Source organism: Eucalyptus grandis, chromosome 2 (genome assembly GCF_016545825.1).
Source record: "Eucalyptus grandis isolate ANBG69807.140 chromosome 2, ASM1654582v1, whole genome shotgun sequence".
NCBI classification, from domain to species: domain Eukaryota; kingdom Viridiplantae; phylum Streptophyta; class Magnoliopsida; order Myrtales; family Myrtaceae; genus Eucalyptus; species Eucalyptus grandis.
The window spans coordinates 48562449-48586575 of NC_052613.1; the positions used below are offsets into that span (position 1 = coordinate 48562449).

Below are 24127 nucleotides of genomic sequence, written 5' to 3' on the forward strand. Positions count from 1 at the left end.
ACAACAAACCGAGTCTTATTCCAACTAGGCAATATACAATATATTACCTCATTGTACTTGATCTTGTATTAGATTCTCAGTAAAGTTTAATTACACCATAATTTTTCTTGTCATTTCTTTCCACGTTCTTCTGTAACCCTTCTAACTATCGTTTTGCAACCTTTTCTATCACACGCCTTGATCATGGGGGCATCTTAAGATCTTTCTTCAACATGGCCAAACCACATCGAATAGAAATTCCTCTCTATTATCTTCGATTTTCTGAAATACCCACCTGGTCGCGCATAGAATCATTTCTAACATTGCCCAACAAACAAAGCATTCATCTCCAAAGTGACTGTACGGTGAAGGTTTACAAACAATGAAAAGTCAAAAGTGTAAGTCATTCCAAACAATCCGTGTGTTTACTCTATAGAAATTAATTAGTACTTGAAGAATTTTTAGTGTTCAATTGTTGACAAAAAGAGTTGGGGGAGGGAGTTTGGTTTGTAAACATGCTTAAGAGCTGCTTTTAGTGCTTAAGTTGATCCCTAATATCCTTATACAAATGCAAAAATTAATTGTCATGATTTTGCTACAGTTGCAAAATTTCCTTTAGTGGAAGTTCTAGTCTCAACTCTCACCGTGCAAGGAAAATGGGCAGATTTTCTACGTCAATTAAGAATATTTTCTAAGGAAAAGTTATCAGCGCAATTGCTCGACTATGGGAAGCGAAAAATTTAAGATTGTTGGTGTTTTTATCGCATCCGAATGATTCGGATGGAGTTTTTGATCAAGCCAGTAACCGTATTGAAAGGTTTTAGACAAGAAATTCCTTTTCAATATATTAGGATAAGCGGCATGAGATCTTCAAGCCTCCAACTTTCCATTTCCGAATAAGAATAATTTCTGCAATGGAGATGGGTAACAAAGAAGGTGAATCAAAGGTGATGCTCCTGCGAAGATTGGGGATCAGGACAAATCGAGAGTGAAAGAGAAACGCTAAAGGTACCAAAATGTTTTTAGTAAATTTCGTTTATAGAGTGATTTCACTAGAACCTGTCGGATGTTTAGATAAACCAATTATTTGTGCTCTGCTCTCGGACACTTGGAAAAGAACTGATGATAATGAGCCGCTCTAGTAAGTTTGTTCATAATGCTTGTTCCACTTAAATAAAGGAGCTGATGCAGTTATGAGTCAACATTGTATCCAATGTCACAAGAATTCTCTCGCTTGCTTGACTCTAGAACAAATCACTAATCGGGCAATTCCATAGTGCAAAAATCTTGGACATGAGTAGGTTCTAAATTGCTTTCCTAAGCCCGTGCGGGGTTAACCACCGGGTATGAGAGTTTATCCTAGGGGTCTTCTCGTAAAAATCCAATATTTTGCGATTCCCCACGATAAAGTACACGACGTGTTTCACCAATCCAATTCGAGTCGTCGAAATTTTGAATTGAGTAAATATTTTAGAGCATGGCATCGAGATATTCCAAAGCATATCTTCAGACGTACCCACTGAATAGGTTAGTAGTACATTCAAAATGTTTAGGGCAAAAGATATGCCTAGGGCAAAAGATATGCCTCGGTATCTGGAATATTCAGCCAATTATTGAACTAGAACCACGAAGTACACAGCTAAGTGTCGCCGCTTCTATGGTCGGAACCTTCGACCCCAACACTGAGAAAACTAATAGGTCGAGCCCCTTTTGCCTTGTGCCTTTGTGTCAACATCAATGCATAAACTATCCATTCGAGGTTTCCTCCCCCAAATTTTGCGCCAAAAGGAATATCCGATGTGCTTTCTCAACTATTCCGACGTTGAGTGCTCACTGTACTCTCAGTTGAAACCCGAGATAGAGGCCAAAATTGTCTGGAGTGGTGTGTTGCTTTCGATTGGTGCCTCTGTCTCTCCCATGAATTAGCTGCCTTTCATGTTAACGTCAAGTAATTTAGACACAAATGTGCTCGTCTTTCTTGGCTTGACACCTGGGATCAATTAGTCAAACTAAAGCAATCTCCCTTTGAGGTTTGTCTAAGGAACACGGACCTGTGTGTCTCGTGGAATTACACAGTATGCGTGGAATAGGAGAACGGTCATATCCTGTGAGAATTAGTCGACTAAAGAAGAGAAATTGGACGAAAATCAATATGTTTGCGTAGATTGGCCGTACAATATACACCTTTAATGTCTTGTAAATGAGCATGCAGTATCTATCAAGACATGTTTCGCAAAGAGTGACATTCTAGTGTCCCACGAAGTCCACTGGACATTGTATTTTCGCCATTGAAGCACATCGGTTCTGCAAGTAACTCGCTTACACCAATTTCTTGACCTATCTGACTGAATTTTGGACAAGTTCTTTTAGGTTATTGTACTTTGGAAAGCTTGATTTGCCTGGCTGCTTTGAGCTTTTTTAAAAAGAAAGTATCGGAATAAGTTCTCTAAAGTATCAAAATGACTTTAATCTCAATTTTGAGCAAGTCTCGAACTGCACTGCGTGCATGGGGTATCAAAATGTTCTCTTATTTTTTATTTTGTATATGATCCCGTTACAAAATTTCAGCATGACTCACGCCCTGTACGACTCAAAGATCGACTGTCATATGTGTGGACGACGACGTTGTCGATGAGCAATTATTGAAATGATCAACACCAACTTCGCTCTGACTGCCTCGCTCTTCTGAAGTGACAAATCCGCATTCCTTGTGCGACGGCCCAAGTGGCTGCGGAAGCATCGTGACCGGTGCATAAACCCGGTTGGAGGCCGCTTCAAGGGGCAGTTTCCCGGTGGCCACTGCCGGGAAACCCGGCGGCTGCATCCATATTCCGCCCACGACAAGGAACTGTGGCGCTTGAGCGTTGGCGTTGTTGTGGCCATTGGGGCTCGGTCTTCTCGCGTGCAATCGGTATTTCTGAAAGGAATGAACAGAACAAAAGCGTATTCAAATTGATTTTCTGGCTTTCATCTGTCGAGAACATTAAAGCTATTGCTTCAGGTTATATGTTACGTGACAAGACTAAACATAGAACTCCACTAAAATCCATAAAGATAGGCTAACGTACTGGCCATGGTTACTCTTGCGATTCCATGAATCTAGACCTAGTTGTTGACACCAAATGCCGATATTTTTCCTTCTGATTTAGACAACATAATGTGGAATCTAAAACCTGCCTAACAAGCCAAGAAAATCGTGGTTGTAGATATTTCATTTTTGATATGATCTTTCATCTAATTCGGGTAAAATATCGCATCTGGGTGACACATTTGACCTGTCCCGACTTTATATTGGAATACAGCACATTCAACGAATTTTCACAACGAAATCCAACAGAAGAAAGAAGATTGAGTGATAAATCAACCTGTAAATGGCTTTTAACTTCATCATTTGTGAGGCCATCGACCTTCATCACTTCCCTGATTTGCTTAGGAGTCGCAACTGCAGAAAGGAGTATCGAGTAAGCACCTAATCCAATGTCAGATGATGAGGAAGATAACAAACAGGACTTATTTCCAGAAACGGACACAGACCATCCGGACCCCCAAGCTGTTGAAGAGCGTGCAAGAATCCCCGGTGCAACTCCGTTGACCAGCACCGCCGCTGCTTCCGTTGGGCGGCCTGCTTGCTGGTCCGGCCGCTGGCCGTCTCTGCCGTCGAGCAGGCGGCAGCATCGGGCGCAGGTGATGCAGCTCGGCCGGGCGGCTGCTTCTTCTTGGTACTATTATTTTCGCCAATTCGAAATGGGCGAAAAGCACCGCTTTCATGGCTTTTCAGGTGGTTCGCTACCGCGGCGACTTCTTTCGATGGTGGCGGAGGAGGAGGCGGATCCTGAACCTAAAGAAAAAAAGGGCAGAAAAGAAATGAAAATTAAAAACTCATTTCATTTTAAGTCAAGCCCGCTGTGCATGAAATGCGAGTCTTGACATAAAGTTAGATTTCCTGGGATGCGTTGTGGTCCTTCTGATTGAGGTGAGCAGAAAAAGGCGAAATCCTAGATTATATCAGAAAGCGGAACGACTTTTGACCCCATTTCCGGCCAAAAGAGAATTCCAGGATAGAAAACTTAAAAGGCAAATCCTAATTCCAATTCCTCCTCTTACATCCTTAAATGGAGAAGACGGAGAAGGAGGAGAAGATGAAATCAAGGGATACCTCTCTATGCGGAATGGGATCTGGGTTCGGGTTCCACAGCTGCGCGGATCGGAGCCAGTCCGATTTCTCCATCGCATTATCATCTCCGCCCTTATCGTCGCGTGAGGAATGGTGCACGTCGCCGTCGCCGTCGCCGTCGCCGTCGCCCTCCTCCTCACAAGCATCATCTTCATCATCATCCCCAGAATACGGACCCTTCAGAGGGATGAATACCTCCAGGACACGACCATCGTCCATGGACGTCTGCTCGGAATTGCACTCCGACGACTGCCCCTGCACCGACAGCTGCTGCTTGCACCTCTCGATCGCTGCAATCCCAGAAGAATTTTTTTTTTTAAAAAAAAAAACCGCAACCCCTCATTTCTTTCATCAATTTGATCAACAGAAACCTAAACGCAGATCGAATCCACATCCACGCTTCTTCAAAAGTAAGAAAAAGGAAAAATAACGTACCTTGGATCACTAGCTCCAAGCAGAGGGGGAGCTCCCGCTCAAAGACCTGGATTTTGCGCCTCTCTTCCTCCAACGCTTCCACATAACTCCTCGTTCTCTCTGGGTATTCCATTTTCTTCTTCTTCCCCCGCTTCCAACTCTCCCTTCTTTCCTCCTCCTTCTTCCTCGACTGGAGAGGCGGGTGACCGTGGAGCAGCGATGGCGGATCCTTATAGCCTGCGAGAAGGGATACGATAGCGCGTTACGGGGGAGGAGAGCATAGGATGATCCGGAACTAGGGACTTTGTTGAGCTGTGTGACGCGAGCCCGAGGAATATGTCCAGGAATAATTTCTTGGGTCCCCTTGGGGTGGCGCCCTCTTGTCTTCTCTCTCTTTTTATATCTCCCTCGAGTTTCGATCGTTCGGGGAGAGGCGAAGGCGAGACGAAACGAGATGAACAACTGGGGAAGGATTTGAGTCGGGGTCGTGGTCGAGGCGTCGCGTACGGATGAATCTCGGATGAGGTTTTATAGGAAAGACAGAGGGAGAGAGAGAGGGGATGCGTGCGCCTGGGTGCGAATATGAATAGAAGGAAAGAGAGAGAGAGAGAGAGAGAGAGAGAGAGAGAAGGTGTTGAATATTCGAGGGGCGAAGGTGGGATTCGCTTTTCGTCGCGTCCCTATGGGCTGGCGGTGACGTCACACGGCTAACCCCCGCATTAACTTCAGATAAGATCAAATACTCTCTCTCTCTCTCTCTCTCTAACCTAATTGTGATTATTTCCCTGAGAAGATAATCCAGACTAGGGCTAACCTGGAAATATGTTCAAGTGTAGTGGCATCTATTATTCTTGCCGTGTGCTTTCTCATTGCCGTCCTAGATTTTGTCAAATCACTAATTAGCTTATCGCTTTGCTGTTACATGCGTCTGATTCATATTAAATAAATGTGATCATACTAAATTCATATTAAATCGATGCAATTGTAAATGATATGATATGTATATTGAACTTTCGAAAGATAAATATAATTGTCACTTGTTTGTTTCTAAATTGATTGAAATCATGTTTCTCCACTTAGGATGTAAAATGTTGGAATATGATACCCAATAAGGGGAGCATATAGCGAGGAATATGCATATGCTCAAGACGGAAGGGATTCATTCATTGTCATGAATGCTACTGAATATGCACATAATGAGCACATAGTGAGCATATACTGAGCAGACAGTGGGAATATGCAAATTCCTTTCCTTCATTGTCAACATCTGTGCTATTAATGAAAGGGATTGGTTCCTTAGGTATGAAAAGAATATGTAACCACATGTATCGAATAGAGGTCGCCTGCCAAGAATTTCCGTTTCATTATTTATTAATTGGAAAAGTATTAATTACCCTCCTCACTTATGAAATCATATATCGATTTGCATCCTAATTCCTGGAAAATCTACATTTTGCATCTTGCGTTTATTTACTAGATTTTAACTTGCATCTGGCATGTTTACCAAACTAGTGTTTCCCTTCCCAAATTCACCGCGTGTGAAACCTCCTCTCTACTCCCCATACTCAGCTCCCTCACTCTAGCGTCGTCACGAATATTGCTTACCATGAATCAAGGTTAGTGAAGGTTCAACCTCCAAGGTCTCAAGCTTGAACATAGCACATTTCAGTCTACATAACAATATCTTGTTAACTAGCACAATTCAAAACACCCATAAAAGAATATTAACTCTTAAAGAATTGATTGATTATTCAAGTGTTTATCTTGACATAGTCGATCTTACATTTGAACTGCAATGTATCTTGTCCGAAAGCCTAACCTTCTTGGAACTCTTGACTAATCACACTAGGTGTGTGCCCCTCTCTATCTCACTCTTGTCTTGGTAATTGCAAAGGTTCATAAACCTATACTCTTAAGGTGACCTTAAGGATAAACATGACAAACAAATACCTTTTCACTTTTATCATCATTTAGGGATGAGCAATGTAAAATAAAAAATTATATATATATATATATATATGGATATTTATATGTCACGTCATTAGTGTCACTTATCCATTTCAATAACCAAGTAATTCACTTTTGGATATGGATAATCACATGTTGGATAATGTACTGATCTAATACAAATAAAATGCATCGAACAAAATTAACACCAAAGATCATTTCTCCAATCCAACCCTCATAAGAAATGATTCTCAGATTCTTCTTCAATCCTTCTTGCATCACGAGCTATCGAGTGGGAATATAAATGACCAAAAAAGGAAAGAGAACGGTCCAACCGATGGAAGATCGGGAGCCGGACGCCCCCCTCATTCGCGTGAATATACCGAGACCTTTTCCGTTTCCACGAGAGAGAGAGAGAGAGGACGGAATCTCGCGTGCTGCCGCGCTGTGCCGTCCGTGCCGTGCGCGCGCGCGTGCGACGCAACCTGCCGACCCCGCTCTCGCGTCTGATTGATTTTCAGACAGGGGGGGCCTTTCGTGGCCTCCAAGGGCCAACGCAAGATTCTTACAACCCCTCTCCTCGGGGCCCCACCGTTCCCTTATTCAAGAAGCAACTTGCCCCGGGTGGAGCGTGGCATTCACTCTCCTCTGAATGGTCAAAAGGCACTTTTGACTTTTTTTACCTCTCTCCGAATATTTTTCATTGACCGTACCGGAAGCACTTTAATTGCATGTCTTTTCTCTGCCGTGCACTGCAAGTTCAACTTCGCTCTCTCTCTCTCTCTCTCTCTCTCTGATGGCTCCACCACTAAACCGGGGTGAAGTCCCATTTCAATGGCTTTAACCAAAAAAAAAAAAAAAAAAAAAGTCCCATTTCAATGGAGGAATTGACAGAAATTGTTTTTTAAATGGAAGCCTGAAAGCTGCCGGGCCTCATGAGCTAAATAGTCAATTTCACCATCTTCAGTGGGATGATATTCAGTCAACTGTGCTCTTAATGATTAAAAGTTTATTTGACGATCCCATGCTCAACAAAAACTCATATTTCATTAGCCTCAACAGTACAAAATCCTAAAAGTATGAACCAATTTAGGATGTGTTTGGTTAGATTTTTGAAAAAAGCCATTGCGAAAATAGAGAACTTTAAGTTAAAGGAGTTTTCTAAAATACAAATTATGTTTGGTAAATTGTGATCTAAAAGTACATTGTCAAGTATTTTTGAGCAAAATAATATTTGGAGAAATTTACATTTATAAAAGACTTTTGTGATTAAACGAAAGAAAAAAAATAGTTGACCGATAACGGACAGGCGGCCGTTGGCGACGTTTCAAGTTGCACAATCTTAGGTGGTCGCTGGAGATCACTGGCGAGGGCTACTTGGGGTTTGGCGACCCCAGCGACCCCCGACGAGGGCCGCTTGGGACTAGGCGACCCCCGGTGAGGACCACCTAGTCATGCGACCTTAGGCAGCCCTTCACGAAGGTCGCGATGACCTACCTCGCCAAGGTCGTGTGATTGACCAGCGACTGTTGCCGAGGTAGTCGCGACCACACTAACCTCTCTCTAGCCCGTCGCCGACCCATCACAACCACACCGGCCGACGTCTAAGGATCCGAGGTTGAAGAAGATGAACAATGGATAGCCCCTTTCAAAAATGTTGAAAGCCCAAGACAACCTAAGACCTTCCTTGGGCTTTCAACCTTTGAAAGGCCAACATTTCCTCAAGGTCAATTTTTAAATTTTTTCTAAACACTCAATATTTGGCCAAATAGGCTTTGGACACCTAAAGCCCCCTTTCAAATGCTAGTCCCAAACGCAGCCTTAGACTCATTAGTCTTTGTAATTTTAATTATAAAATCATCTCAAAGGTTTTGGTAAAGTCAAGATAACATTTTGATTTCAGGAGATATTATCCCAACTAAGGATAAGGAAAAGAAAGAAGTTTCAAGTGATATTAAAACTTGATATGCAGAAAACTTACGATAGAGAGAAATGAGCCTTCTTGAGAGCTTGCATGTTAAAGATGGGTTTTTGCAGTGGATGGAACCTCTGGTTGTGCAATGCATCTTTGTTGTTTCTTTCAATTTGAAAGTGAATAAAGAACCTTCACAATGCTTTCAGCCTTCATCTGGAATAAGGCAGGGAGATCCATTGTCTCCATACCTTTCCATTATCATGGCCAATGTCCTCCGCTGGCTTATGAACAAGGCAATCGAGGATGAGAGTATCAAAGGAATTAAGTTGAACAGGTTCTGCCTTACATTCTTTCATTCATTTTTTGCTGATGATGCTACCTTTTCCATGAACGAGACAAGTAGGGAATGTCAGAATTTGGTTGCTATTCTATATCAATATTGCTTTGCGATGGGTCAAGCCATTAATTAGAAGAAATGACGCATATACTTCAGTCAAGGCTACCCACTGAATTTAAGAAGGAATATAACACATAAGTTGAGAGTTTTGATAATTGAGAAGACTAAAAAGTAGCTAGGAGAGTTGGACCCAATCAAAGAAACAAATATTTGCCTAGATTTTGGAAAGGGTTAACATGAAACTAGAGAGCTAGAAAGAGGAATTGATGTCAAATACGAGCAAGGAAATTCTTATTAAAATGGTGGTGTAAGCCTTACCCATTACGCAATGTCAATTTTCAAGATCTCTATCTTAGTCTGCAAAGCATTTGAATAGAAAATTGCATCCTTTGGTGGAGACAAAATAAGTTCAAAGCTAGTACACATTGGAAGAAATGAGAAATTTCGAAAACTAGGAAAGGCTGTGGAGGAATGGGCTTTAAAGACCTTATTACCTTTAATAAAGTCATGTTGGGTAGGCAGGCATGGAGGCCCTCACAATTCCCTTCAGCCTTATGGAGCCAAGTTCTGAAAAGTATCCATTTCCCTAGGGTGACCTCTGGAGAGTAGAAAAGGAGTCTCGTCCTTCGTGGGCTAGGCAAAGTTTGCTCATAGACATAGATGCAATTTACCCTCTAGTTAAATAGTCTATTGGAGATGGAGAAACAATCGATATTTGTGAAAATAAATGGTTATCAACTTGATTGATTAGTGGGTTAGCAAACAAAGAAGACCCTCAGATAGTGGTAGAACTAATTATTTAGGATACTAGATAGTGGAATGAACAGAAGTTGAATAACCTATTCTGAGAGCATATAGCGAAAGAGATTCTTTCCATATCATTTAGTTGGGCACCGAGAGCAGAGAAACTAGTTTGGATCGTAAACAAATCAGGGTCCTATACAGTAAAGATTGGGTATAATAGAATGTGTCCCACAAATCTTCATTTCAACTCAAGCCAACCTTCAAATACTTTTTAGCCATCCAAAGGATGCATTTGATTGTCTGAACATGGATTGGGATAGAATAGGATAAGGTAGGATTAGAAATCCTTCAAATTGTGAAAAATCCAATCATATATTTAGTAAATGTCCAAATAAGGTGAGATTAGAATTCCTCTTGACTGACCTTTGAGTTCTTTGAAATGTTGGACTTAAGAAATTATCTTGTTGATCAACTCGACCTTTTGGGAATGTGTTACCGATACATTCTCTCTCGTCCTTTTTGCTAGAAATGGCTGTTCATAGCTTCATGCTTACATGGTTAGCTTATTGCTAGTTGCTCAGGGCGATCTTTTTCTCGACAAGTCTTTCTGGGTCGATGTTGACAGGCAAAGTGAAGTCATGCAAGCTTCTCTTTTATAACCATGTGGGCTTACAAAGGAATGGATGTCGATATGGGCCACGTTATTCTTCCCCGACTATGACCTTGGGTAATTGGGCTTTCATTTTCTTTTTTCCCATTTCAAGGGAACTTAAGGAAGAGAAAAGAATGTTGGACAGCTTGACAGTAATTTCAGATTGTTTACTGGGTTCAAATACACCCATATTTATACATTCGGAACACCAACAATAACTCCATTACATGTAATGCTCTCTAGTATTTGAGAAGAGGAACATAATATGACAGTTTCTTTTGGCATGTCCCGATTCAGGATCCTTTCGACATCATGACAAGTTGAGCCATGGGAGACCCTAATATTTCACCCCCAAGGAGTGCATTCATCAATCCAATGGGCAACATCCATGCCAAAGTCAAGTTCGTCCAGGATCATAACCTTACAAAATCTAAATTTAGTTCACATGATTTCTAGCAAGGGGCCTTCTAAGAAAGGACACGTCTGAGATAGACAAGCTTGGATAAAACAGAAAGACAATAAGATCCATGTCAAGTTCCAACATCCATGGAGGCAAGATGAATAAAATTAGCCAGTGTTAGCGGTCAAGCAGAGCATATGAAATGGCGGGTCAGTCAAGTATCTGACAAGAATCTTTTCTGATGATTCAATAGCAACAAAGGAGAAGCTCTGACTTCACTAAACACAAAATTCAATTTGGGTAGCTTCATATGCTCTAAATTCCATAAAATCTTGAGTGACTCACCTACTCTTCACGGTCATGAACCACCCGCGAGTCGCAACCTGTTATGACGATGAACTCATAATGCTATTTTATCCAGCTGCTCCCTAAGGCACAAACTTATCTACAAGTCTATCAGGTATCACTTGCCAGGAACTTCACGGGACGCATAAAATTTAAAACCTTAACTAAGCCTTGTCCCAATTCACTCTACCGAGAATATCACCAAACAGTTTGTGGCTAATCAGCCCAACCACCAGTGGAGCATATACGCAGTACCAGAAGCCGCGTCTGCGTCATCGCCGCCACCACTAGAGGCGAGTGTCCAGTCAGGAGGGAGGGGAGGGAGAGGCGCATTGCCGGGACTCGTCTTCATGTGGTGCATGATGGCCTTCTTTTTCGGCTTCAACGAGCACTCCATAATCGAAACCATTCCTCCCCCGCTGATGTTCTCACCGCCGGCAAGATTATGTAATTGATTTTGCATAGGACATGGGTTTAATTCAGTATAGGATCGGTTTTGTATGTCATCCAAGTGCTTGTAACATCCTAAGCTAATTGCATGTCCGTAGAGTATAGTTATGTGGTAGAGAAACCTTTTCACTCAATTAGTTTTAACAATGTTGAGGTGAGTCGATAGTGATCTCACAATCTCATTATCTACAAATACAAATGAGGAGAGGATGGCAGATGTTTTTTGAATATTTGAAAATGAGGAACGGACCGATGCTACAGCCGACAGTACGAATTCATTCCAACCTGCCTTTCTATGTTATGTGAGGGGAGCTAATTTAATCAAATCTACTGGTCTCTTTGGTGTCAAAATTTGTCCCCATTCATGTGAATACTAATAGTACAAAAGGTACAGATTTCTTTTTAGGTAAGGTCATATATTGCCTCTCCATGGGTGTCTGGTAACCATGTATGTAAGGGTATAATCGGTAGATATATAAAGTAAGGTGTGAATTATGAGAGTAAAACCCAACCAGCATCCGGCAAAGCAAGCCAACTTTCAACAAGTCAAACCCAAGCAAAATCCATCAAAGAGTGCTAACTTTCAATTTAACGATTTTTGGGGCAAAACGAGATGCAGGGTCTGAGCTTAATTGAGTTACAATTTTCAAGTTTAAGCTTACTTTGAAAACAAGTTATTTTATCAACTCAAACTCAAATAAACGAGGGAAATTGTCTAGTCAATTCTTAACATATTATACGAATGTCCATGTAGTTCTAAACTTTGCAATTTTGTCAATTTAATTCTAAATTATTATGCGAAATTTCAATATAGTTCTTTATCAATTTAAGTTGAGAATCACTAAAGTGATGTGCCATGTAAGATGGCCCGTACAAACTGGACCATCACATCATAGATCTTCAACGAAAGTTAACAGAAAACGCTAAATTGGAATTTTACGCAAAAAATTATGATTAAATTGATAAATTTGCAATTTAAGACCAAATTAACATTCACAGACTGCATTTCCAATTAAATTCAACTCATTTGCATTCCCAATTAAATTCAACTCATTTTTTCGAAAGATTAAAATTTCTTTTCATGCTCCTAAGTCCCAATGGAACATGGTACCCTAAAACCGCAAAAGGGGAAGTAATGCCTTCTGTATTCTTACTCGTAGTTCAAGATGGTTGTTGTTGTTGTTCCTTTATATATATAATTTATAGAAATCAAAGGCGGTTGTTGCTTTTTGATTCAAAATAGAACTTTCACTTTAAAAAGATTTATACTCCACTCTTGGTACATTTTTGTTGGTGGACTAAATATAATGACTTTTTTTTTTAAATATAAAAGGTAAAAAGAAACGATTGACATTAACGACCATCTCTGGTTAACTTGTCATTATAGCCTAGCAAAGCTATTAATGATTAGGAAATCTCTTTACATGTGATATGTTGCAGCTAGGTCTCTTATTATGAATCATTTATAGGTGCACTCATGACGTGAATCGAACTGGTAATAAGGGGACAAATAACCCCCCAAAACCCCTGGGTCAATTTCCTAGTGGTATGAACGTGATTGCCCTCCTTTTTTGAAAATCAAAAAGTAGCACATGTACCATTCATTTGGTTCAAAAGGTCATTTCACACCATCATTGTCACGCCACCACCACTATTTCTCCCTTATGGATTACTTGCCGCGATTGCCTCAGACTCTCCTCAGCAATCTCAAAGAGCACCCAATGCATCTTCGACCCCCTGGCAAAAGCATGAAAGTATATGAAATTTAAATTGCCATTGCGATTTGAGTTTCGAGACCCTAATCAACAGGGTAATTCCCATCACGAATCAAATTGAACATCACGACGAGAATTGTATGATTTAATCTCTCAATGATTACATCTGAAAGACTAAGTATGAAAATTACAAGGTCTTTAAGTCTATATACAATTGAAACTATGGTTAGACGAACACATCGAAACAGAGAAGTTGGAAACCGGGAACTTGAAAACCAGATCACCGGGACTTAAAGAAATCTCTTTTCTCCTCCGCTTGGAGCATGTTCCGCCATGGCACTACCTCTCTCGCTCTTCATCTTCCTCCTCCTCCAATTCTTCTTCTTCGTTGACCAAATCATCCATCTCCTCCAACTCTTCCTCTTCCTCTATCTCTCGATCACTCCTCACGTCCCTCTCATCATCTCCAACCTCGCCGTCTTCTTCGTTCGCCTTGCTTTCTTGGAGCTTTTTGATTTCTTCTCTCTCTCTTCCCGCTCTCTCTTCCTTCTCTTCTATCATCTCCCTCCTCGAACCTTGGCCCGCAGCTTGAAGACGCAACTCCTTCCTCCCAAACGGCGAGATCTCGTGGTGACGGTTCTTGAGGGAAGATGGCTTCACTTCATAAAGCAACCCTAAGCAGATTACAAGGAGGAGGAGGAGGAGGAGACATGCTAGAGTCACATGCCTCGGGTCGAAGGTCCTGGTCCTTGGGTTTCTGCCGGATAGCTGTCTCAACATCGTTATTGAATTCTCGGCAACAAGATGGAAAACCTGACCTGAAAATTCCGCAAAAGTTTCGTTTGCCATAGTTTGGAAACTATCATACACACTAAAACCTCAAAAATTTAAGGAGGGCAAAAGAGAAGAAAGATTATGACGATACATACTCGTAATGGAATCGAAGGCTTATGTGCAGATATAGTTTTGGACGAATGAAGGCCCCGTTTCTTTTGCTTTTGTATACACGAGTGTGAGGACTGCTAATCGGTGTACGAGTCTGGCTTATATGAGCTGCTTTGGTCAAAGGAAGCAGACAGGAAAGGAGGGAGTGAAGACATTAGTGGGTAGTGATAGGATGGATTTCTCACTAATTTTGTCTTTATAAAGGTGGTTTTTCAAACATCAAGGTCGGCACGTAGCTATTTGGATCAGCTATAGCATCGTTCACATGATTTCTCAAATAGACAAATAAAAGAACAGGGAGAGATCCGTGGTAACTTAGGTACAAGTAGGCCTAGAAGAATCCAATTGCGCTGTCGGTGCTTGCTTGCTCCTGTTTCGAATAGAAAATTCTTCGGTCTTACTTTTGTTCACACGCGCTTCGACTGCTTTGCGATCAGGAATGAAACTCAGGGTTGGTAGGGAACCTAGTTCGAAACATTCTTTCTGACTTCACGTCGGCGACGTCTACGGGGATTTTTTTTTTTTTTTTGGTCAAAAGGATGAAATTTATTTATCATATAAGCGGAAACCCGCTTTGGCCCGCTACCGGGGCGTCGAAACATAAAAGAGCCCAAAGGCTTGAAGGAGGCGAGGCCCACCAATTCGGAGGAAGGGACTTCAGGCGTTGATTTCGTGCGGCCCAGTCCGCTACTTGGTTTGCTGAGCGAGGACAAAACGCGAGGCCCACTCGCGGCATCTGCTGGAGAAGAAGACGACACATCCTCGCCGCCCCACGTGCGTTAACTTGAGTTTCCCGTTCGTGCTTCAAGCTGGAGAACACGCTTTTGCCGTCGGTTTCAAGATAACTTCACAAAGGTAGTCTCTCTCTTTCATAAACTTTAGGGCTTCGAGGACTGCTAGGGTTTCGGCTTGTGCGCTTGATTCCGCCCAAATGTCCTTCGAGAATCCATCTAATAGGGTGCCGGAGGAGTCTCGCACGACGCAGGCCACGGCTCCCTTCGTTGATCCTTCCCTGAGCGATCCGTCAACGTTTAGTTTGAGGCATCCAGGCTTCGGTGCTTGCCAGGTGGGTCGGATCTCCGGTTCTTCGGTTTTCTTTGCGAGTTCATCTCCAGATCCCCACTTTTGGTAGCTGATTTGCTGAGATTTTGCTAGATCTATCACTTTGCAAGCCTCTGTGTTGGTTCCTCGGAAGATGAAATCATTTCGGCTCTTCCATACCTGTCATAGGAGGGTGCCGATTGTCTCTAGAGAGGGGAGGTGCGAATCTTTGCTTGTAAAATTTGTAAGCCATTCATCCATGCGTCGACTACATGTGCGTTGGTTTGCTGTGTTATTTCCGGGCGATTCCAAACCCCCGCAACCCAAGGACGAGGAGAAGAGTATCTTCGGTCGTCTCCACCGTGGCTCTACATAAGTCACATAGCGGGTCGGGTGAGATTCTTCTTTTCCATAGATTCTCCTTAGTTGGTAGAGCGTTTTGACAAGCCCGCCATATGAAAAACTTCACTTTCGGTTGATTTTCATGTGCCAAATTGCATGCCATAATGCTGATGGGGTTTGGTATGATGAGGAAGGGTGTTGATTGGCTGTGTTTTCTGTGATGTTGTCTCTCAAGTTGTACCGTTCTTAACGTGAATGATCCATGTTGTGTGCCCGTCCATACCAGTTCATCATTAAAAAAAAGAACCATTGATTGGTGTTGCAAGAATTTCCTGTGTTGCCTGATCATCAAACATATTTCTTACCAATGGTTCATTCCATGCCTGTGTTCCCAGTAAGATTAACTCTGATACTTTCTTGGGATCGTTTCTGTTTGCCGGCCCTCTTATTAAACCTCTCCTCAGCCATTTATCTATTCTAATGTTAACTGATTCGCCGCTTCCGATCGACCATCTGCGAGTTTGCAATAGCCTCTCTTCGTATTAACAGGCTTTTCCATCCCCATGAAGGGTTACAACCGAGAATTAGCATGCCAAAACTCGAGTGATTAAAATATAGCCCCTTCATTAATTTTCCCCATAGTGCGTTCGGATCTTTAACCATCCTCCGGGCTTGCTTCCCCAATAAGGCTTTATTTACAAAGACCGGATCTCGAAACCCATTCCTCCTCTATCCTTTTCTCATCTTCATGGTTTCCCATCGTTTCCAATGTAGACCAGCTTGAGCATCATTGTTTTTCCACCATAAATTTGCTATTTTTTTCTCTATCGCTTTGCAATTGACACAGGGATTTTAAAAACTAACATGGCGTATTGTGGTACCGCCTGCACTACTGATTTCAAAAGAATTTCTTTACTTGCTTTTGATATGAGTTGCTCCTTCCATCCCTCCAGTTTCATGTTGATTTGATTCAGTATCCACCCAAACATCTGCTTTTTTTATACTCCCCAATCAGATGGTAGTCCCAGATACTTTCCTGTTCGTTCTAATTCTGGTACTCGTAGTTCTCTCTTCATGTTTTCCTTTAGCAACGGTGGACAGTCTTTGCTGAAAAATATCCCTAATTTGTTTAAGTTGATAGCTTGTCCTGAAGCATAACAATATTGGTTAATGACAACAGCAACATTTTGGCATTCCTGGATAGAACCATCTAAGAAGAAAATTGAATCATCTGCGAATAACAAATGAGTTAAAGTAGGACAGAATCTATTCAGTTTAATTCCCTTAATGTTTCCTTCTTGTAGCGCCTTTCCCATCAAAGTTGATAAACTGTTTGCTACCAATATAAATATATAGGGTGAGATAAGATCGCCTTGCCAAATGCCTCTGGAGGGAGCGAACTTAGGAAGAGATTCCCCATTGAGTTTGATTTTAAATGTGGCTGTGGTAACACACTGCATTATCCAATTAACCCATTTAGCACAGAACCCCATTTTTAGCATGCACCCTTCTAGAAAGTCCCACTCAATCCTATCATAGGCTTTTGTCATGTCAAGTTTGAGTACCGCTTGAAAATGTTTCTTTCTTTTCCTCTTTCTCAATTGATGCAATACTTCTTGTACAATATAAATATTGTCTTGAATCTGTCTTCCACTCATGAAAGCACTTTGCTTGCCTGAAATCAGCATTGACAGCCATCTCTTTAGTCTATTTGTTAGAATTTTTGAGATAATCTTGTAGGCAAAGTTGCATAAGCTGATAGGGCGGTATTGATCAATCTTCTCTAGATGGGGAACCTTTGGTATTAGAGTAATATGTGTACTGTTAAGGGCTGGATCCAAAACCCTTGAGAGAAAGAAACCTCGAACTTTTTTTAAGATATCAAGACTGATTATATCCCAATGATGCTGGTAAAACAGATCATTTAAACCATATGGGCCAGGGGCTTTCTGAGCTCCTAATTGGAAAGCTGCAACACGTACTTCTTCCATAGTTACTTCCGCCACTAGACAATCGTTTATTTCATTTCCGATTAGCAAAGGGCATTGATTTAAGACAAGGTCATAGTTGCGAGTTCCTTCCGAGGTGTATAGTGCCTTGAAAAAAGATGTGGTGAGGTGCTTTGAGTTCTTTGTTTACCTCTAACCCACTGATTTTCTTCATTTTTCAGCATCTGAATTCTGTTTTTTTGTCTCCGTTGGATGGTTGCTACATGAAAGTACTTTGTATTTTTGTCTCCCAACGAAGCCAATTAATTCTAGATTTCAAGCCCCAAAACATTTCCTCCCTGCGCCATAGACTTTCCAGCTCTTCTTTTATCCTTTTAATTCTGTTTGTATCTTGATAATTCCTGTGGCTGTTTGTGATGGATTGAAGCTCCTTCTTCAAAGCTGTAATGCGAGTGTTATTATTGGGGAATTTCTGTTTGCTCCATACTTTCAATGCTTGGCTGGTAGAAAATAGCTTTTCTTTCAGTCCTCTTTGAATGCAAGGTTGGGAGTTCCATGCATGTGTTACTATCTCCTTGCAATCATTATCTTCAACCCAGTAAGCTTCAAAGTTAAAGTCTTTTTTTTTCTTTACATTTTCAGGAGTGCTAACCACAAGGAGGGGGCTGTGATCGGATCCCACAGCCGGTAGAGCAAAAGCTTCAGCCTCCGGAAACGTAACCCTCCAATCCATTGAGCAGAAGACCCTGTCCAATTTCTCTTGAATCCTATCAGCACCTTCTCTATTGTTTGACCAGGTAAACTCACATCCTTTACAATCAATTTTCATTAAAGAACAATCATGGATGCAATCTTGGAAGGCCTGCATTCTATAACTCTCAGCCATCCTGCTGCCCCTTTTCTTCCAATAATAAATTATCTCATTGAAATCTCCCATACACATCCATGGGAGTGTATTAGAAGAAGCCATCTGTCTTAATTTCTCCCATAGCTGAAGTCTTTCCCCATATCTATTTGGAGCATGCACACAAGTAAGCCACATTTTTTCCCGACTCTCATAATCAAAACATATCAAGTTTATGAGTTCTTGAGAATTGAACTCCACTTCCACCTCCAATTGCTCATCCCATAATAACTCCACTTCCACCTCCAATTGCTCATCCCATAATACCGTCATCCCCCTCGCAATGCCTTGCGGTTCCTCCACAAAACTTTTTTGGAACTTTAATTTTCTTTTAAGACGAGCTACCATTTTTTCTTTGTTTTTTGTTTCCATTAACAAGATAAGATTGGGCCGTTCTTGAGCCACCATGGCTCTTAAATTCTGAACTATCAGTGGTGTGCCCAACCCCTGACAGTTCCAGCAAATAACTCTCATTTGTGAACCGGTGGCTTGTTTAGGCTAGCCACCGAAGCCTTTCCCTTGGTTTCTTCTGAAAAGTTGATGGGAGTATCCTGTAAATTTGTTTCATCCAGATTGACTATATCAACTATTGAAGGGTAATAAGGAGTATACCTCTTCAACTTCTTGGCTGGTGAGCTTTTCACGATCCTGCTTTCCTTTTTTACACCTGTTTTTTTTAGCCAGGAAGATGAAATAACAGCTTGCTGGTTTTGCTGTTCCGGTTCATTTATGTTCATGATGCCCTTTCCTTTCTCCCGTTTCGCTCCCTTTGGTGTTCGGGTAAATTAATATCCATTGGTGCCCTGTTTTTTTTGAGGTTGTGTTTGATCTACATAAGATCCTTCTTGTTGCTCTCCGGTAAATATGACAATTTGGGTATCCTAGAGGATATATCACTACTCTCTTGTAGTTCCCCCTTTTCTTCAGCCACTTGTTCATTATAAAAGAGTTCCCAAAAAGGGCTGTGCACTTTCACCTCGATTTTAGCCAATTACCGAACTTATTGTTCTGTCTATCTTCAATTATCCGCATGATATGGTATTTCTTCACAATTGGTAGTGAAATGTCCAATTCTACCACAGGAATAGCAGAATCTAGGTAGCCTTTCATACTTGAAATCCAACCAAACTTTCTCCTCTCCCATATTAAATAGTATGCCTGGTTTTAAAGGTTTTTCCAGGTCTAATTCAACTCTGGCTCTCCCCACTTTCTGGAAGGCCACCCCTTTTGTCTCCACTTTTACTTCCTTTACATCTCCCATTTGTCGGGCAACTAGATGCACTATCTCTTCACTACACCATTCCATTGGGAGGCCATGAATTTGCAGCTAGAATTCATAGCTTGTAAAATTGTAACATTGTGCAGGTTTGTTTGGCTCCCATGGTCTAAGGACTAGTAAATTGCTCGAGAAGGACCAGGGGTTGTTTGCTAATACTCTGTTCTTGTCCCTTTCAGATTCAAAGGTAAATGATAAGACATTAGATTCATGTTGTGCAAAATTCAGAGAATCCACCTTCCAGACTCGCGTCATAGTTGAAAGAAAAGCCTGGTAATTGATATTTCCTCCCGAGTACAGTTTTCCAAACACCGTTCGCTTGCATTCATCTAAAGTTTCCTCTGAAATGACTCTTTCTCTAGGCGGGGCATCCACTTCAGTTTTCAGATTCCCAAGCCTCTTACATAATAAAGCTAGTCGACCATCTCTTTCCCCCGAATCATCCATTTGAAAACCCTTGTCAGCCACGATTCAGAGAATGACCAGAAACCCAGAAGACAAAATCAGACTTTACCCATCTATTATCGCCTTTCATTACCGAAATAACACCCCTCAAGACCATTCAGAGATATTTAAAAACAGAGAGAAATCCTCCCATTATTTACTACGGAAAAAAACCCCAAGGGATTAAAACTTCAGAACCGTCGTGCAAGAAGTGCAAAGAGGGAAGTTGCGGCATCTTCAGCAATCCCTAGAACCCAAAGACCAAGACAAGAGGAAAGCGAGCAAAGGAGGAGACGTCGACTCACTTCATCAGTGTCCAGCGAGGAGATGTCGAGCGAGCCATGGAGGAAAGCGAGCCAAGGAGATGACGAAGACAATATTCTCGCAGAAGCCACATGATACTAGGTTTTACGTTTTTTTTTTTTTCTGACAGAATCAGCGAAGAAGGGGTTTAGGGTTTATGGGCAACTACCATGAACGGTAGAGAGAGCTCTCAAACGGTGAGCACGGGGTATAAAATTTACCATGGACCAGATAATAAAACTGCTTTTTCCACTAGGGTTCTGAAAAAAAAGAGAAAAAAAAAGGTCTAGGGTTCTACTACGTGTGATTCTTTGAAGTTTTGAATTTCATTGCCGTAAACTCAATAATTTCAATAATTAAAGCTCAATGGAGAATGGTCGATGGCCAATTAAAATATTTAATCTAAATTATGTTTCACCAAAAAAATTATGAAATACCTTTTAAAATGTGGATGGATCAATATTAATCAACAAAGGTTGTGAATGGTCACTTGTTAATTTTGGGCAGAAAAAAATAAATGACAAGAAATTTACTAGTAAGAACACTGAGAATAATTTCTGTCAGCAATGTAAATTGCATGAAAGACAAATCGTGAGAAAGTGCGATAAAATTACAACTTCTAATGCACCAATTGCTCTCGTATTATAGCTAGTCATTACAACTTCCGATGCACCAATATCTACCCAATCATTGGTATCTCTGATTTGTGGATTACGAATCATGGATATAACCAACACCAAACTTAGTACAAATATAGGTGGTGTCTATAAGATGTAAACCGCATATATCATGTATAATTGAAAATATTTCCTCTCAACGAAGATTGAAGAAAACAAGGTCCCTCACCTTTTCTCTTTCAAATAATATACAGAAACAAACTAAGGTCCTTGGTAGATAATTCTTCTCATTGGTGTCGTTTACCTTTTATAAGCAACAAAAGGATATCTTTCTTCTATCTTTACTTTCTTGACTTCTTTTTTCTTTGTCTTAATTATGGTTACCCAATTTTGATTTGCAGTTTCTAGGACCCGTTGGATTGTTTTGAATAGTATGAGGACTAAAACTGGTTGCACATCACAAAGTATAGTAGCCTCTTGAAATTGATCTCAAGAGAACCCTCTGATACTTAACTTAGTGAACAATAAATAAAGACATAAAAGAGAGATCATTAAGAGAGAATTTTCTTAAAGAAGAGAGTCAAAGTGGCGTAAACTTATTTTTTATATTAGTATCATTACCTTATTATATCCCCATAAGCATGCTTCTTAAGAAACCCTTAGTGGGCCTTGTCTTCTAGAAGCTTCACAGGGTCAGAGTATTGCTTAATACTTGACGAGAAGAGGGTTGGGCTAACCCAGGGTAAAGCGGCCCGACTGCTGTACTTGTTTCCCAAATAAGACGTGCTTAGGCCCCGTTGCATAGTGCACAGGTGGAGCCGTTCAAAATTTGAAACTCTTCTCCCAAAACTATATATTTTTTTTTAACTAGACTAGTCGTGTTCTTAACGGGTCTACTAACTTTCACGTGAGCCCACTAGAAAAAGTGAATATTTTGCCGCAAAACCCACCAAAAAATTTCTAAAAATCATAGCCTGAGATACATTGGAAGAGATCGGATGATCTTTGCACCCTGTGCACAATGTCTAGTGCATATACATTGGCCGAATAAGAACTCATGTTCGTGGACACTGACATGCGACCCCAAAAGTAGCACCGAGATGGTGGAGGTGACACCATGAATAGTCATTGCCCATGAAAGCTCCAATCACCCTTTGATTAGAAGAGAGTGGGTGAAGCGAATGCCAGACGCGACAGATCACAGTCTCTCGCGGCCTTGACGATCATAACTGATGAGAGGTGCTGCAGGCAGGTGGTCTTCTTTTCTCTTGCCCTCTCAGTGCCATTATTGGGTTATGCATTTATTGTCTTCTTTCTCTTCACTCTGCCCAGTATAATTACACAACCCCACGCTTTTATTTTCCCTTTTATTCTTGTTCCATTTCTCACGTCCTAATCGTCTAGCGAAGGCAAATCTTTTTATTTATTTATTTTATGTCTAGTCTTGTAACCTGCAAAAGAATCGCATTCAAGCATTCACCATTACTCGTGCATGATTGGGTCTCTAACGCTCATAATCATGAATATGACCTGTGGAATAATCAGCTCGTGCGATTCTCACTTGCTTTTTGTTTTTTTTTTTTTTGTTTTTTTTGCATTTTGATGCACTCGAGGCGTGTGGCTCTGACTCAGGTCCACAGGCTTTTCTGATGCACAAATCTTGTAGGATACGAAAAGGGTCCGCTCGAATGCCTGACAAAAAAGAGCCCCCCGCAGAATGTAAAAGGAAAGCTCAACATCTTCACAATTCGCTCATCTATAATAATTATCCGTTATTTTAACCATATAAAAGTTACCTAAAGGGATTATCTCCCTCGAGCAGCCTTCTTACATCGGATGAAAACCTTTCTCTTTCTTGTGTCACGTGACAGAGGAAAAAAGAACTTGGATAATAGCAGACAACAAAAGAGGCAAAAGAGCTTCACCAAAAAAAGAAAGAGGCAAAAGAGCTACTGGCCGTGGTGGCTCTGTTGGGTAGGCATCAGGCCTTATCGGGGGAGGTCGAATGTTCAAGCCCTAGGAGGCTAGCGGATCATTAGGCGATTGAAAAAAGCGCCACTTGGGAGTTTACGTGGCGGCATCAAAAGAATTAAAAAAAGAAAAAAAAACTTTTGCATTTGCATGAGCACATATAGGAAAGAGCTCCCACTCTCTCATAACGCCCGTACGCGAGAAGGATAAAAAGCTTTACATATGCCATATATATAAGACAAAAATTGGAGGAAACCGCCAAAAAACGAGGATAAGAAAGAAGGGTTGTACATAGAGGGCAAATTGAATATAGTACTCCTGATCTCTGCGAGATGAAGATGGTGAGTTCGTTTTAGATCAAGGGTTGAAAAGCATGCCTCCACATTTGCACTTCCACGTCATGGGCTTGTAGTTGGAGATATCATCGCCTCTCGAATAGCAAGCAGTCGTGGCCCTTGTGGATGCAGAAGCATTATGACTACGAGCACTCCTAAGTCTTCTTGGGCCGCGAACTTGTTGGGGAACGAAAGGGACTTGCACGGCCTCGCAGTGCCCGCAGGAGCTGCACTTCCTCTCGCACGTCGGAGGACTCGACCCTATCAGCGACCTCATTCTCTTCATCGACGTCACCTTCTCTTGTTCAGCCTCTCCTCTCTGCAAGTGTCATGCCAATTAGGATTAAGTTGTGAATGAACACTTTCTTGAGCTCCATGGGAAAAGAAGTATGATATGTATGTACGTACCGGGAGCGCGGAGGAGATGACTCTACCTGTTTCAGAGAAATAAGCCAATGTCAAAAAAGTCCATTTCCTTGCTTCGCCCTTTGTGTGGGATAACAAATTTGAATTGGGTTTTAAAGAAAGGGCTTTCTAGTTCATTACCTTCAGTTACATAGGTGACTTGGGTCGAGCCCCAAAGAAAGAGCAAGAGCAAAAGGACCATTGTTTGCCCACTCCTGGGGCGAAATAACCATTCTTGAATCCTCCCCATTGTTATACACCACTCACTATGGTCACAGAGAAGGGGGGGGGGTGCTGTTTGGCCTAAACAAACAGCTGGAGAATATATAGAAGGAAATATAGAAGGAAATGGGAGAGATATGAGAAGAAGGGTGATCTTACGGAAGCTGGCTCAGGCTTTTTGCGATTTTTTTTTTTTTTTTGGTCATAGCAAAGACTGATTGAATGATTGAATGCCCACCTC

At 41.4% G+C, this 24127-nt stretch overlaps 3 protein-coding genes and 1 long non-coding RNA gene across 5 annotated transcripts; 1 reads left to right on the forward strand and 3 right to left on the reverse strand.

Annotated features, from left to right (window-relative positions):
- Positions 1-2491: 2491 nt before the first annotated feature.
- LOC104433298 (transcription factor HHO3) lies at positions 2492-5171 on the reverse strand. Its single transcript, XM_010045987.3, has 5 exons — positions 4589-5171; positions 4136-4443; positions 3514-3817; positions 3345-3421; positions 2492-2896 (listed from the first exon to the last, which is right to left on the reverse strand). The coding sequence occupies exons 1-5, from the start codon at positions 4698-4700 to the stop codon at positions 2570-2572; spliced, it is 1128 nt and encodes a 375-aa protein (XP_010044289.2). The 5' UTR covers positions 4701-5171; the 3' UTR covers positions 2492-2569.
- Positions 5172-13244: 8073 nt separating this feature from the next.
- On the reverse strand, positions 13245-14219 carry LOC104433299 (glutamic acid-rich protein-like). The gene is made up of 2 exons (XM_018869028.2): positions 14062-14219; positions 13245-13950 (listed from the first exon to the last, which is right to left on the reverse strand). The coding sequence occupies exon 2, from the start codon at positions 13910-13912 to the stop codon at positions 13472-13474; it is 441 nt and encodes a 146-aa protein (XP_018724573.1). The 5' UTR covers positions 13913-13950; positions 14062-14219; the 3' UTR covers positions 13245-13471.
- Positions 14220-18058: 3839 nt separating this feature from the next.
- Positions 18059-20616, forward strand: LOC104441524. 2 transcript variants are annotated; one of them, XR_005548013.1, is made up of 4 exons: positions 18059-18206; positions 18886-18944; positions 19769-19862; positions 19952-20616. It is a non-coding gene; the product is annotated as an uncharacterized LOC104441524 (long non-coding RNA). The 2 variants fall into 2 exon arrangements; XR_005548012.1 differs by having other exon boundaries at positions 19769-20616.
- Positions 20617-23121: 2505 nt separating this feature from the next.
- On the reverse strand, positions 23122-23928 carry LOC104435568 (EPIDERMAL PATTERNING FACTOR-like protein 2). Its single transcript, XM_010048293.3, has 3 exons — positions 23806-23928; positions 23668-23693; positions 23122-23578 (listed from the first exon to the last, which is right to left on the reverse strand). Exons 1-3 carry the CDS (start codon positions 23912-23914, stop codon positions 23282-23284), a joined length of 432 nt encoding a protein of 143 aa, XP_010046595.2. The 5' UTR covers positions 23915-23928; the 3' UTR covers positions 23122-23281.
- Positions 23929-24127: the final 199 nt, after the last annotated feature.